Source organism: Astatotilapia calliptera, chromosome 16, assembly GCF_900246225.1.
Source record: "Astatotilapia calliptera chromosome 16, fAstCal1.2, whole genome shotgun sequence".
In the NCBI taxonomy this organism is placed as follows: domain Eukaryota; kingdom Metazoa; phylum Chordata; class Actinopteri; order Cichliformes; family Cichlidae; genus Astatotilapia; species Astatotilapia calliptera.
Window position 1 is genome coordinate 12388528 of NC_039317.1, and position 16168 is coordinate 12404695.

The window sequence follows — 16168 nt, forward strand, 5'->3', positions numbered from 1 at the left end:
AACATGGAGGGGTGGGATAAATACCACACTGACCAAACACCAAAGTCTTCTGATTTAAGTCCTGAATCACAAATAACAACCAGCGGAGTACAAGTTAATACTATTACTGTCTGGGTAATATCCACAGTGCTATTATTAGAAAAACACGAGGACAAAGTAGTTGTTATTAGCACTGGGTCTATCAGCTAAGCCATTAAGCTAAGTCATTAAGAGTCATATACTACCATACTAACATTCAAAATCCTAGCAAATCTAATAGCTGGAAAAATGGCCCACTTCCAATTGCTGTCAAGCCATTTCCAGCTGGGTGTTTTCAGTGCCTGGTGTTCTGAGCTAGCAGTGGCAAAAAAAAAGAAAAGAAAAAGAAAAAGGAGTTCAAGCTGTTCCAGGATTACTTCTGTGCAGTTCCAACATCTGGCTTTATGTGAAGGACCAGTGGCAATTTAAAGGGAAAGTCGGAAAATCAGAATAAAGTGTCTTTGTAAGGCATGCCACGTGTCAGAGAACAGTTCCAAGTCTCTGGACTTTTATTGGTCAGAAGAAATACTGGTTTTCCAAAAGAGATTCTCTCATTTGGTTTTAGATGACAGTAGAGAAGAAAGCTGTTTAACATGTTTGTCCAAAATCTCCCAAAGTTGTTCAACAAGGTGGAGTCGAACAACTATTAATCTCATTTACATAGTCACCAAACCGTTCATTGACTCCTTGTGCCCCGTGGATGCCCTCTGTCATCTTGGAAAATGAAACTTCCACCAGAAGAAATATTTTGTCATAGGATAAAGATGATCCTTCAGATCAAGTATGTTCTGATCCGGAGCTCCACTTCAGTCTTACGGGGGAAAAGAGGTCCCAAACTGCATCAGCAATAAGCCCACAATGTGGAGAAGCCACCAATACAAGAGAAAATGTGACTACTACTGTGATTCTTCAGTGGATCATTTTTCTTCTTTTGAATCCTGGATCAGACCAATATATTTAGATTTTTTTCAAACCATGTTTCAGTCCATACTGTATCTGTTTCATTTGGATATGAAAATTCATGGTCGCCAGGAGTGACATAGGGTCATGATGCTGAGTGTGAAATGCAGTCAGTGGAGATTATGTGTACTCATGTGTACTTGCACTTGAGCATCTGTCTTACTAATAATAATTTAAATTGTGTGAGTTAGAGTCAGACTAGAGTACACTATAGTTGTTTGCACACAAAGTTTACATTTCAGATTTCATATGTAAGTCTTGCTGCCATGTTGGGGCTCCAGTGATTCAGTCAACTAAAGCAAAAAGCTCACAATTTACCAATTAATCAGTGAATTTATTATGAAACTGGTAACTCTCTGAACAAATTTACAGCACCTGTCACCTTAGCTGTGTTCAACAGAATGATTTACAATTACTTGTCATTTACCAGAGCTGCCATTCAATGTGATTTTTTTTTTAGTGCTGTGCCTTGGTGACCTTAAATTTATAATTCATACATAAAAGAGAAGCAACAAGCATGCTCTGGCAACAGCTCATTAAAAGCCATGCCATGTTCTAAGACCTTTGTCAAGCTTTTGGCATTCTGAACAATTCATGGTCCGTATCTGGCATCAATTAAAGCTAGAAAAAGAGCGTGCCTGCATTCATGATAAGAGGAGGTGCTCCCGCATAATGCCATGCCAAACCTGCTACCAAAACTGCACTGTACTGCATTTTATCTGTGTAAACACAACCTCTGCCACGCTCTTCCACCCACCCAGTACAAGGTGTCACAAAAGATGAAAGGGCAAAGAATGAAGGTGTGCCTGACACGAAAAAAAAATTCTACATTTTGTCATCTTTGCTTGTATGAAAATAGATCGCTTCATCCTTCAGTCAGATTACGTGCTCTAATCGCAAATTGCTGTCATAGGGCAAGAAGCGGGGTACACCCTGGACAGGTCGCCAGTCTGTTGCAGGGCTAACACACAGAGACAGACAACCATTCGTGCTCACATTCACTCCTATGGGCAATTTGGATTAATCAATTGACCTATCCCTACAAACTGCATGTCTTTGGATGGTGGGAGGAAGCTGGAGTACCCGAAGGAGGAAGCCGGAGTACCCGGAGGGAACCCACGCAAACACGGGGAGAACATGCAAAGTCCACACAGAAAGATCCCGGCCTGATGGTGGAATTGAACTCAGGACCTTCTTGCTTGCTCATTTAAGAGGCTATGTTTTAACCATCTTGAGATGTATTGTAGCCTGTTGGCTAAGAAGTAGTGGTGAAAGTTAGGCACATATAGTGTTCCTCTATCCTTGGTCCGCTGTAGTCTATTTAACCCTTTCATGCATGAATTATGACAACCTAAATCTGGATTTTTTTTTTCTTAAGTATTTTTATTCTTCTGTAGGCATGAAAAAATGATTTTTGAACTCCATTTTTTTTAAACATATACTTTTCAAAGAGTTTTTGGTTTTTTTTACATGTCCACTTAGGTGGACAACTGATGTGTGTGGAGTGACACATCAGTGTCCAATGTAGTGGTTTATGTGCAAGTATATCATCAACACTGAAACCAATACAAGAAAACAGCTGTGGAATAGCTGTCCACTGTAGTGACCAATATGCATGAAAGGGTTAAGCTAATATGTGGGGGTTCCAAAGGAAGTTGGAGATGGGGGAGTCCACAGATCTAAACCAGTCAGGTGACAGTGAAACCATCATTTAAGGGGTAGAGACTTACATCTACTCAGATCGTCTTCCACTTTCTTTAAAAGTGCCATGTGGTTCCAGATTACAATGAAGAATAAGAAGAATTATAGAGCAAGCAATAGATCGGAGAACTGTAGATTTTAACCAATTTATCAAATACTCTTGAGAAAGAGTTTATCAATTCAGAGAGAGTGGTTTGCCAATGCTGGAGAAATAGTAACACATCATCCACATATGTTCTGCTCCTAGTGGTTTGATTAAAATTGCAAACAGTGAGGGGGAGAGTGGGCATACCTGCCTCCTCCCTCTGGAGACATGCTGTTGGGGAACGCTATAATATGTTTAACCAGTTTATGAAAGAGTTCCCAAAACCAAATTTGTGTAAAAGTTCCAGATAAAAATTCCCAGTTACCTCCATGAAATCCATTTTCTGCATCTAGAGACAATATTGTGGTTTAATTGTTTTTACTGCATGAGTAGTCAAATTAAGCAATCTATGTGTATTTGTTGATGAGTGTCAACCTTTTATTAAACCAGTTTGATCCAGACGTGTTATGAGAGGTGTTATCTTCTCTCATCTTTTTGAGACGGCTTTGCAGATTATTTTAAGGTCAACGTTAATAAGGGATATTGGACAATAGCTGGTGGGAAATACAGGGTCTTTTTCTGGTTTTAGCAGGAGACTAATCTTGGTAGAATTCATATTCTGCATTGGTGCATCATATCTTTATTCTCTTCCCCCTCCTGCCCCCCCCCCCCCTTTCTTAAATAGATAACTATCATATCTGATATCATATCTCACAGTACAATAATATTGAATGGGTTGCATTGTTGTACTTTGTCATGTTTCTCAGGTCTTTGTCTGAATATCTACGAACACTACTTGTCATGTTCTCATGTTATTGTTAAGGATTGTCTTATTGCATTGGAGTCACACTGGGTTAAATATGTACACTTGGGTTTCAAGGGGTATTTATTATTTTCTTCTTTTTTTGGGTTGTATGGAAGCCCCAAACGCAATTTCATTGTTCTTGACAATGACAATAAATAAATACTACTACTACATTTGGTGGTGGTCTGCAATTTTCCCTGATTTTCTGCAACATTCTGTGGAATACTGGTGCCAGAATTTTCCACAATTCTGCTGGAAATCCACCACTACCTGGAACCTTTTCATTGGGCATGCTTTTCAGGGCTTCCTGCAGTTCACCTGATGTCAGTGGTGAACCCAGTGCCATCTGATCATTTCCAAAGGGTTATGTTGTAAAAAAAAAAAAAAAAAAAAAAAAAATTTTGTAAAAGTCCCTGAAAGTGTTGTTTATTCTTTCAGGGTCATATACCAAGTTACTTATTTTTAACTGACTAGCTAGAAACTGACATGATCAGTTACCATGTTCAAAATTTTGCAAGCAAAGTCTTTGTGGTTACATTTTGTTTTTTGGTCAATAATTTCATTGAATTCTACTTTTGCGTATTTTTCTCAGCATTTCCTGTTCCAGCTAAGACACACAGGCTTCTTCTAATGATTTAATGGTTTCTTCTAATTCCTGAATATGTTTGTTTTCGCTTTTCTTCTTACGTGATGAAAATGAAATATTTTTACCTGTCATCACAGCTTTCCCTGCCTGCCAAAGAACAATTGCTGATGTTCCAGACAGGTCATTATAGTCTAAATAGAAAGCCCGTTCTTTTTTAAAATATTTAATAAAGTCTTCATCTTTATGCAATGATGTATTAAATCTCTGCGTTTTACTTACCGGAATGACCTTCTTATTTACTAGAGTTGATCGCTGACAGCTATAGGGTTTATCTCAGTGTCTGAAATGTCACTCAACAGTGAGCTGCTGACCAGGAAATAATCCAGACGAGATTAGGAGTGATGGACATGTGAGACAAAAGTATATCCCCTACGGTTGCTGTGAAGAGATCGCAATGAGTTGCAAAGCCTGGGTCTGTAACTGCGTTGAGTACTGTGGAATTAATATTTTTATGTATTAAAACTGCTATTCTCCTTTGCCTAGAGTTATAGCAGGCTGAGAACACATTAGGAAACTCTGGGGTTTTAAGTGGATCTGTATCTGTGGCAGGTCTATGAGTCTCTTGTAGGGGTCGTGGTAGAGTTGTCCGTCCATGTAGGGCCAGTTCACGGCAATGACAGCACAGGGGCCCTTCTAAATGAAGCTGCGTTGGATGGGGAACAGGACCTTGAGTCACTCCAGGATCTCTTTGGGGAACTGGTTGTTTATGCTAAAGTTTGTTCTTTTCCTTCCACCTGCACCTTGAAATGTTCGAATTTGGCCAGAATATTCGGGCGTCAAGTCTCCTGGCTCTGAGGTGATGGACCCAGTGGAAGGTGATGTTCTTCACTGTGTCCCATGGAAGCTTCAGGTGGGTCTCGGTGAAGGTTTTAGTGGTAACTTCTGCTTCCTCTTCAGCAGATTCTGGGATGCCTGACAACATCAGGTTATCTCACGTGCTATGGGCCTTAAATGCAGTAAGAGACTTGACCGTGTCCTGTAGCATAGCATTTTCCAAGGATCCCCTTAAGAAGTGGAATTCCAGGTGTAGAATTTCGACCAGAGACAATCTCGGGTGGATGCTGGACAATCGCTTATTGATTTAGTCCAAGATGTCGGCAAGTCTTTACCGGGCAGCAATGTTGTTCCGGGTTCTGCTGGGTCTGCTGAGTCTTCTCTTGGAAGATGAGAAGATGGTGACATGTTCTTGGCTGGGGAGGAGGAACTCTAGGCTTTCTTCCTGACAATAGCATCAAAGCGCCAATCAATTTATTCCTGAAGAGTGTACAAATTCTCCTTCGCTTTCTTCCAGGGTGGTGGAAACAATTATCCAGATGGGTTTTGCTGTTCGTCAATTGTTTGGAGTGTTTAAGCTTCAGAAAGTATTTCTTTCATTCTGATCCACCATTGAGTTTTGTTCACCAAGTTTCCATCGTCTGACATCACTACAGCATTTTCCGCATCTCAAGCTGTTTAAGTGCAAAACAGTGAGAGTCACTTACAAGTGAATCTACATGGAGGGGACCTGCATTTCCTCTTAGAAAATCTGGGACACTTTTCCTGAGGGTGTAAACAACTCAAACAGAGCAGAGACAGAAACGCTGAAGAGAGGAAGCTCTGTACCTGCAGACTCACCTCTTGGGTTTTTTTTGAAGGGGGGGGGGGGGGCTTGCATTGTAAGCCTTGAGTATCCTTGTTTCTTTTTGTTTGTGCTTGGACTTGTGCAAATGTCCATGCACTCTTCTAGAAATACATGTCAACATGTCTGAGATATGCTTGTCAGCTTGTTGCACAGAATAGATTGCTGACTTGCCCGACAAAAGATGACAAGCCAATCTAACAAAAATCCGGCTGCCTTGACACCAATCTGGCCCCAATTTAAGGATCAACAGCAGCAGAGTGGACAAAGACACACACATACGCACACATTTAATCCCCACTGATTTAGGCGTGGGTGGTTGCACTTTGTGTATTTGCTCACCAGCAGGCTCTCTTGCAATGCGGTTTTTTTAATTGAATATGAACAGAATATTTTTTCTCATATACTTCTTCGCTACAATCTGCAGTGATTTATTCTGAAACCTTTCAATGGTTTCCACTTCCCACACATTCAAACTGACCCCAGTGAAATAAGTTTAGGGGTGGTGTTTGTTGCAGTGTTGAAAATATTCAAAATTAATGAAACTGATATTAAATAAATATCTCATTCCAAGATTTTCAATATCACAAACTGGAGGACAGTAGTGGCATAAATCTTGCTGTTTTTGTGTAATTCTGTTGTGCATGAAGTCTGTTATACAATCTATAATCATTCATGGCAGCATTAAGCCCTCCAAAACTGTCTTTTGAGGGCATTTGAGATTTTTTTGAAAGTTTCTTACTGAACCAGCAGAGCACTCCAAGCCAAGAAAGGCACTTTTTATTCTTTTTAAACCCAGATCCTAAATATTTATTGGATATCGCATGCTACAGATTCATCTCTCACTGAGAAAAGCATCATTTCCCTACAGCAAGGTTTTTTTGTGCATGTTTGTGTCTCTGTGCTTGTGTGCACATGTGTGGGTGTGTAATGAGCCAAGGGAGCTGTACTGGTTTGGTGTTAAAGGCTCTGTGCCTTCAGGGAAACTTTATTGAAAGCTTAAGTGCTTCTGGTGGCCAAACACTTTAAGGGTGCCACTGTTTTCTACCACCCTTCCAGTAAACAGTATGTAGGTTAGTGCAGCACATGCATTTTTGGTCATTTGTGTTAAGCTTGCAGAAGCATATTAAGTTAGTGCACATAAATGAACTGATATGATATGCTGAAGTATCTATCTACTTCAGTGAATAAGGAAATATCTTCATCTTCCTCTATAGAATACAGAATGAAATTTGATTTCAGCATATCCAAAGACATTAAAATATGAAAAATAAACAATAAAGTGACTCAATTTTAAGCATTATGTCTTATTGTGTTTTATTCTTCATCATTATTTTTCATTATGTGTTATTTTTCTTTTCCTTTATTTTTCCAGACACGAACTCAATGATTAACAATCATCATTTAACTGCATTCTCCAAGCCGCTCATAAAACACGGTGTTATTGCACATTTGAGTCAGTGCTGGAAAGCATGACAGCTTCACTTTGTGCAGATCCAAAGATCTGTGAAGACAAGGAACAAAGTCAAGAGATATTTCTCTGACATTATGCCTTTGAGGTTTAGACAGGAAGTCATCTTTATCTTACTTTGACTTTTGTCATCTGTTTTCTTTTTTGAAATGCTTCTTTAAATAAACTCCCTGCCGTTAAGTTTAAGCTTTCGTTTGTAAGTTTTCCAAGATGTATATGTTATTGTCGTAACATAATTTAGCTCTTATAAGCACATATGCTTGTGTGTGATGTGCGTTCAGATCGTTTAGGGAAAAGAAAGAAAGAAAACGGAAACTGTACACCGTGTCCGTACACAATTCATCCAGCTGTTTACTACCAGCTCTCCTCATTGGGTCCTGTCTCCTTCTCTTTCTCTGAGGGTGATAATCAGACAGGTCTGCCGAAGCCCCCGTTGTCTGCACACACTGTCGACGTGACTCTTATACATATGAGAGCAGCTTGGCATTGTAAATGCAGCTCAGCTTTCTAGAGGTTGACCTTTTTCCATGGATTAACAGGTTTTATGCTGGCAGCATTAATAAACAATTTCTTCATTTCCACAGTGGGGTAGTGAGCAGTCGCTCTGCATAATAATGTGCCCCCTCCCACATGAACCTCGACTCACCTACTTTTAGGAGGCTTTGCGATCGTGACCTTTATGGAGATTTTTCCAAAGAGTCTTTGTTTTAGAGTGACTCTCTTGTTTTTAAACTGTAATTACTCTTACTCGGGGAATTTTTTAATTCATGCTCTCTCTGTATCCATGTGCCTTTTTAAAAATGTATTCTGTAGAAAGATTAACGCTCCCTTGAGCCACTTCTTCCCCCCTCAACCTTTCTCCCCATGAGTTGGTCAGTTTTTCTGTTTTGCTCTGGCTGTTCTTTATTTCTGTGCCTGTCTTTTTTGCTTTGGTGACCGGGGCTGATTATGTAGGGCTGAGCTGTTTTGGCCCTCACGCTGTCTGTGGCCAAGGTCAATTATGGCCTTCCCATTCAGAGCATGGCCAATCACGAGCCAGGGAGCCACTGATGTGGGAGCGCCAGGCGGGGGAGATCGAGTGGGAAGAAAATCAACCGTTTGGTGCCTCAAAAATGATTCGATTTTCCACTGGTGTGAAAGTGTGTAGCGTGTCTGAGTCTCCTTCTCCCTGTTCTCCTTCAATGTCACCCATGTTTTCCCAAGATATCAGTTTGATGTTGGGTAGAAAATATTTAGTGCACACCTCTGAATGTAAAGAGAGCATTTTCTGGTTTTTCATACAGCTTCAAATTCATATGTCAACATCAGAATTGCTTGGGGTCCTTTTTTGATATAAGGGGAATTTAATGCCAAAGATTTTAAACGAGGAAAAAAAAAGATTTTTTGTTTTTGTTTTTACATGAACGTAACCCATGAATCTTTCAGTGAATCTGGCTTGTCCTTCTAAATGTACTATTTTGCCTGTGGTGAACACAAAACAACAAAATCAATCCCGCAGCAACATTTCTTCAAGAAAAGCACAATTGGGTTTTAGAAAAGCCAGGTGTTTGTTTTACCTTAATAAAGTCCCACTGGAATGGTGGCTTAGCTAAAGCACTCTTAAGACTCTTCCATGTACATAAAAAATATTATTTGCGACATGCCATTCAAAGAAAATTGTCTGTGAGACAAGCAAAGATCTCATTAAATTCAGCTCTAGCGGTTTACTTTTCATCTAATTAATGCAGCAAAGTAAGATTTTGTCCCTTTCAGGCAGCAAAACAAAAAAGACACCAATACCTGATTGAGTTGTTCAGAAACTGATGCTGTAACTGTTTAGCCAAGTGTCGTGGAACAACAGCAGTTATTTGAATGGGGTGAGAGTGAAGCCAAACAGCTAAAATTGATGATTAGCAACACAGGGGCACCACAGGGGACTGTCCTCTCCCCCTTCCTCTTCACCCTCTACACCACAGCTCGCCACTGCACAGAGACTGCATCTTTCCGAATTTTCTGATGACTCTGCGGTGGTTGGATGCATCAGCAGGATGATGAGACGAGTAACGGGCCTTGGTCGACTTCCTTGTCACGTGGTTGTGAAGCAGAATCATCTGCAGCTCAACGGGCAAAGACAAGGAACTGATGTGGACTTCAAGGAAACAGGAAAACTTGACCCTGTTTAATAGGGGTCAGTGTTGACATTGTGGAGGACTATAAATCCTTGGAGTACACATTGACAATAAACTGGACTGGGCTAAAAACACCACAGCACTTTACAGGAAGGGCCAGAGTCGTCTCTATTTTTTGAGGCGACTGAGGTCCTTCAACATCTGCCAGAAAATGCTGAGGATTTTCTATGAGTCTGTGGTGGCCAGTGCGATCCTCTATGCTGTTGCATGCTGGGGGAGCAGGCTGAGGGTCGCAGATGCCAACAGACTTAATAAACTGATCCGTAAGGCCAGCAATGTTGTGGGGATGGAGCTGGACTCCCTCAAGGTGGTGTCGGAGAGGCGGATGCTGTCCAAGATAAAGACAATGTTGGATAACACCTCCCACCCACTCCATGACATGTTGGTCAGTCACAGGAGCACATTCAGTGAGAGACTGAGATTACCGAAAAGCACCACTGAACGACACAGGAAATCATTCCTGCCTGTGGCCATCTCCCTGTACAACGCATCCACTTAACACACTGTTTGCTGCTACAGCTACACGTTTCTTTTAAGAGGCTAAATGTCTGCAGAATACTACAAATCTGGGTGACTCCCTTCAGTTTTGTTTTTTAATCTCCATTTGCCCTGTTGTAAAGTGTGGACAGGCTAAATCGTTGATCAGTTTTGGGTCAACTATTTGGAGAGGTTTAATTTCTATTTTGACACGATAAAGTTAATACGCACAATATGACTAGTACACTAATATCAACTCAGCACAACTCAACTTGGTTTTTAGGGTTTTCCATTAGGTGCTAGTTCCTGGTACCAGATACTTTTTAGTACCTGCTCAGCCGGGGCGAGCTGAGTCGATCCAAAAATATGACATCAGCAGACTGCACACCACTAATTGGCATCACTTGCTGATTAATGAGAGCGACTTCTTCACATAAGTCAAACCGCCATTTTTGAAACCTGGCAACGAGGGAAACAGCTGCACAAAAACTGACTCAGACAAAAAGCGATAGACTGAGCAGCAGGTATACCATCGCCTTGATATCTTCAGTTGTTGTGCTGTGTTTGTGTCGCATACAAATGACATCACAGGACTTTTGGCCATGCTCCTACAGCGACGCCACACACATTGATGTGGTACTCAGTTGCAATGAAAAACGAACCGAACCAACCACTCAGTTCTGAGTCGATTTGAGTAGAGTCGAGGAGCTACTTGTAGAAAAAAGGCATAATATGGGTGTACGGTAGTTTCTAGCTGTGCCTAATCTCTGCTTGGGTACTCACATACATTTTCTTGAAGTGATGAAATTAGAACAAATGAAAAAAAGAGGGATGTTTTGGGTTAAGACAACGAATATGACAAATGATATGACTGAAATACACACTTCAAATGCAATCAACATTTTGTCTGCTATAGCTGCCTCCTCTGCTCCAAACTCCAATCAAACTGATTATGTTGACCAGACGTCTCATTCCACAAACAAACCACCTCCACTTGCTCAGCCTGCATAAACAGAGACGTGCATCTATGTGAAGGCATTTGATTAACCACAATTACGGACTTGGCTCCAGCTTATAGATTGCTTTGACTCCAGGCTGTTTTGTAGGTGTTATATAAGTAATCAGTGCTGGACCGGCATCAAAATGATGTGCCTAATTACCTGGGGTGCAGCTCACCTGACGAGGAAAAAGCAGAATTAATTACCTTGTTGAATCAAGTCAAGGAACCATGAAGGTAAAAACGTTTTGCTTCTAATCGGCTCAGCAACAGTTTTCTATAGCATGAAAAATCATTTAAACCACTCTTAAAGAACAGTGGTTAGTTTGTTTAACGAATGAATTTGTTCTTTTTTTGGTGTTTTATCCAGAAGAAAAATGACAGCCGCCCCTTAAGACAGCATTTTTCCACAATTTGCTGCAAACTCTTGTGTACAGCCAATAAAACCACATTCTTTCACCTCCCTGGCAGTGTGGACTCATCCCCCCTTACTGACAACTTGGACATAATAAGCAGCCATATGACAAACTACTGCTTGCCGCTGACACACGACAAATAATGATGGGGTTGAGCTTGCGCATCATCATCCGGAGAGAATGCTTGTTTGATTTGAACGCGCTCGGGCTCGTGCTCAGGGTTTTGTCATGTAAGGCTCCGTTTTTATTGCTTCAGCCTGCGGTTTGTCTGCCTATCAGTGGATTGTCCTGCTCAGCCTCTGCGGTCTGCTATAAAAGCAGCATTAATAGTTCTGATCCTAATCCCTACATTCACCACTAGAATAGACTGAAGTTAAGTCTCTTGTGTAATGTAATCACTGTCGAGACAGACCAAAGTCAGGGAGCTGAATTTTTCTGACAAATATCTAACCATACCACCCTGACCTCTCTGTACCTCTGAAGACCTGCAATAACGATTTCAATACTTTATATCTGCAACCAACTGTGGACGTTCACAGGAGTTTTGTTTATCTGACATGTCAGCTGACGCTGGTGTTATGCATCATGCATTTGTGCCTTCCACTCAGAAATGCCCACGAGTCCTCGAGCAAGGATAGAAAGGACACTCAAAATGCAGCCGGGTGCTTCTTAGGATCATTATTGTAATCCCGAGTGTCTTTCTGCTCCTTCCTGCTCAGCTCTCCTTTCAGCTGAATAGTGTCTGGAGGATAAGCTCTGACAGGGGTAATTCAGCAAAGCGCTAATTACATGATAATCATGGCATTGTGTGTCCTGTGTTCCAAACTAAGCATTTAGCCCATAAATAATGACCTCTGCTGTTACAGAGAGAGCCCCATCATCCCCAACTATGAAAAATCTGATATTCAAGAGAGGAGAACGTTTTTTTCTCTCCAGAGATGGCAAGATTTATTAGGCCACTGCTTTATTCAGGCTGAAATATTTCAGCAACATTTTGATGTATTACCATGAAATGTTGCTGTGAAGAAACCCCATGAGATAAATCCTGCTCAATATTCTTCCGGCTGACTGCCGTGTCTGTTAATAGTGAAAACTGTTCGGAAGAATATTGCGCAGGATTTCCGTGAAAATTCGGTAGAAAGTGTGATACATCTCAGAGAATGAACTCAAGTGACTTGGGTTTCACCTGCATTTTATCTTGCACCACTAGATACATTTGGTCATACTGTGTGAAATACTTCAACATCTAATTGTAAGGCTTCAGTCACACAGGGCTGGAAACCAGTTAACAATTCCCTGAAAACCTTTGGTCATAAGGGAAGCATATCCATTACTCAGCCGGTTGGTTAACTGCTCGATGTCACTCGGTGAAAGTAGTCGCAAAGAGGGTGCGGCACCAAGTTGTGCCTTATTCCTGAAACCACATTTTTCAAAGTGCTCATCTTATACAGTACTTAGAAGATGAATGGTGTCTGTTTCTTGTTTGCATCACACTCCTCACAGTTCTGTGGCCACTTGGCGAGCAGTAGACAAACCTTTGCAGATAAGTCTGTTTCTTTCATTCAAACTATGGGTTAGAGCAGGGGTGGGCAACTCCAGGCCTTGAGGGCCGATGTCCTGCAGGTTTTAGATGTGTCCTTGATCCAACACAGCTGATTCAAATGGTTAAATTACCTCCTCAACATGTCCTGAAGTTCTCCAGAGGCTTGGTAACAAACGAATCATGTGATTCAGGTGTGTTGACCCAGGGTGATATCTAAAACCTGCGGGACACCGGCCCTCGAGGCCTGGAGTTGCCAACCCCTGTGACAATCTAGCAGCCAAATCAATCTCAAGGAGAATTCATGTACAGCACTGTACCTAGTGACAGTCAGCCTCAGCAGACTACGCACCAACTAGTTGGGCAATACACATTTTTCCCCCAGCGACCACTGTAGCCTTGTGTGACTGAGGCTTCAGCAATCAATTTCACAATGACTGCAAGCAGCATCCAGCAACCACTTGCAAGTAGTCAGGGAGTATTCACTTTTACACACAAGAACTAAACTGAAAATCAGTGGCAACAAGTGTTATGGAGTGATATATCCAAACCTAAATTTCTGATTCAAGTCATTGTCAGTACAGTATGTATAGAGTAGGTCAGGAGAGCGGTACAACAATGCATGCAAAACACAGTGAAGGCTCTATCCTGGTTTTAGTCATATTGTGATCATACGCAATACCATCGGGGAAATGCCTGATTGGCAATGGCTTAATTTTTCAGTACGACAATGATCCCAGTGCAGTAAAAGCATGTCTGGATAGGAAAAACACACAACAGAACACTGTCAGTCATGGATTGGCCTCCCCAGAGCCCAGACCACAACGTGCGGGATCACCTTGACAGAGAACAGAACAAAAGACAAAAAACATGCAAAGAGGACTTTTGAATGTCTTTTAAGAAGCCTGGAGAACTATTCCTGAAAACTACTCCAGAGCTTGACTAAGAGAGTTCAAGAGAGTTCAGGCTGTGCAGAAAAATAAATGGGGCCACAACAAGTATTGACTTTCCAGCATTTTAGAATTGTACAAACTCTGCTTTCGCCTAATATATTGTATTTCCGTGTATGGCTGCAGATGTTTTAATAAATTGCTGCAGCTATTTCCCTGATGAAGCGTGAATCAAGACTTTTGCATAGTACTGCACAGAATGTGCAGAAATGACCTTTCTTTTCTTTCCTCTTTTGTGCGTGTGTGTGTGTGTGTGTGTGTGTGTGTGTGTGTGTGTGTGTGTGTGTGTGTGTGTGTGTGTGTGTGTGTGTGTGTGTGTGTGTGTCGGAGAACAGTCCCCAAAGATCCCCTAACCTTTCATGAAGCACCATTGTCAGATCAATATTTTACACTGGTTTATGAAGAAATGCCTGCAACAGGATAATTATTATTAGCATGCTGACACATTGAACAACTGTGAACATAATCACTGTTTTATCTACTGAAGATTAGCATAGAATCAAAGGGGTGCAGAAAAATAGATAAACAGTCATCAAAGACTCGCTTTCATAAAGATGTTTGTGTGTTTATTTTTACATTGATTAGCATAGAAATTAGTTCGCAGTGGTTAGGTGATGATATTGCATATAACACAACCATTATATTGAAGACTTTACATATTTCTAGCTGAGAAGGTACTCCTTATAGTGATCTCTAAGGAATATTGTCACTGACCCCAGACATTGAGAACCACAGCAGTATGACACTTCCTGTGGTTTTATGAACCAATTCAGTGTGAACAGCTCACAACAGATGTGGTGGATGTCTCCTTTGTACGCTTTGATTAATATACCCCAATGAATGCCTTTATTTTTAGCTTGCTGGGGCAGACAGTGTAAAAAACGTTTTTATTACCCTTCTGGCTGGAGATGAATAGGTAACAGCAGAAAGAGATGTGGTGCCTCTGTCTTCATTTGTCATAGCCAGATTGAGGTGTAAAGGATGAAAGAATCACTTGATTAGCTCTATCATTATCTGAACAAAGTCCAGAATACAGTCATAGACAAATTGCTTAAAGCAGATAGAATATGTGGGGGAAAATGAGCCCCTTTGGATTTTGCCAATTAAAAACATTGAGAAACTAGCGAAGCAAGTCTGGCTTGGCATCTGGGGTGAGGCGTGGTGGTCCTCGGGTCACAGTCTAACAATCTATACTTTCTGCCAGGAACATGAGCTAATTGACTGAACGAGTGCTCTAACATCAGATGTCAAGGTTAAGGCCAAGGAGAGAATGAGAGTTGCATCGTCAGGCTCAGCCTGAATCAGGCATGCTTACACCACCTGAGGCTCTGCAGTGCTCATCCTTTTCAAGACAGGCAGAAGTGTGAAGTTCATGTTAACTAGTTGGGTGGTTTCACATTATTCTGCACAATGTGAGTTTGAAATAAAAATGACACTTGTCCCGGTGACCCGCATTCAACATTAAATATAAATTATGACATCTTTTTTATTCTTACACAATATGAACCATGAATCATTGATTTAAGCCTGCTTTAATGTCTCCCGGTGCAGATTATAGCCTCGTGAAGTATCATTTTCATTTTTTTTTTCCTAAGCATTGTTTAAAATCTGTCTCCTCCACTTTTGTCTCTCTGCAGGAACTCTTTACAGCAGAATGCAAGTTCAAAGAGTCGGTGTTCGAGAACTACTATGTGATCTACTCGTCCATGTTGTACAGACAACAGGAATCGGGAAGAGCTTGGTTCTTAGGGCTCAATAAAGAAGGCCAAGCCATGAAAGGGAACCGAGTGAAAAAAACAAAACCAGCTGCTCACTTCCTGCCCAAGCCATTAGAAGGTATGTAGCAGACATACAGAAAAGACGATTATGCATCTAAAACTGACATAATGTGCTTGACAACTGCTGCATCATACTACATGACAAGATTCCATAATACTAATTGTATAACTATGTAACTGTAAAGAATATAGTATATGTTTGATATGCTTTTGTATTTGTGTGCTGATTCATTCTTTTGCTCCTATAAGCATAGAGCATAGGAGGCAGGGCTGTTCTGTAAGTGCAGCATGAAATGTTGATAGTCCAGCAGATGCCACCATCAATCTTGTCAGCCACCAGCCTGATTGCTTCGAATTATTTAAGCAGAGAATCAAGTTGAAGTGTCCTGTCAAGGCACCGTTACAGCTGTAGTGTAGTGGCTGTAAAGTGGGGGATAATGAGACTCCTTTGCAGCTTTGTCAAAAAGTCTTTGTGTTTAGATTGTGTCTTGTGTCTCCATCAGCCCAGATAGATGAAAAAAAAAAAGTGAGTCAGTGC

At 41.1% G+C, this 16168-nt stretch overlaps 1 protein-coding gene across 1 annotated transcript in view; it reads left to right on the plus strand.

Moving 5' to 3' along the window:
- fgf14 (fibroblast growth factor 14) overlaps positions 1 to 16168 on the plus strand; it is a 43526-nt gene that overhangs the window by 23740 nt on the left and 3618 nt on the right. The window contains exon 4 of the mRNA XM_026145931.1: positions 15490 to 15688. Coding sequence (XP_026001716.1) covers positions 15490 to 15688 — 199 coding nt within the window. The remainder of the gene's footprint in view (positions 1 to 15489; positions 15689 to 16168) is intronic.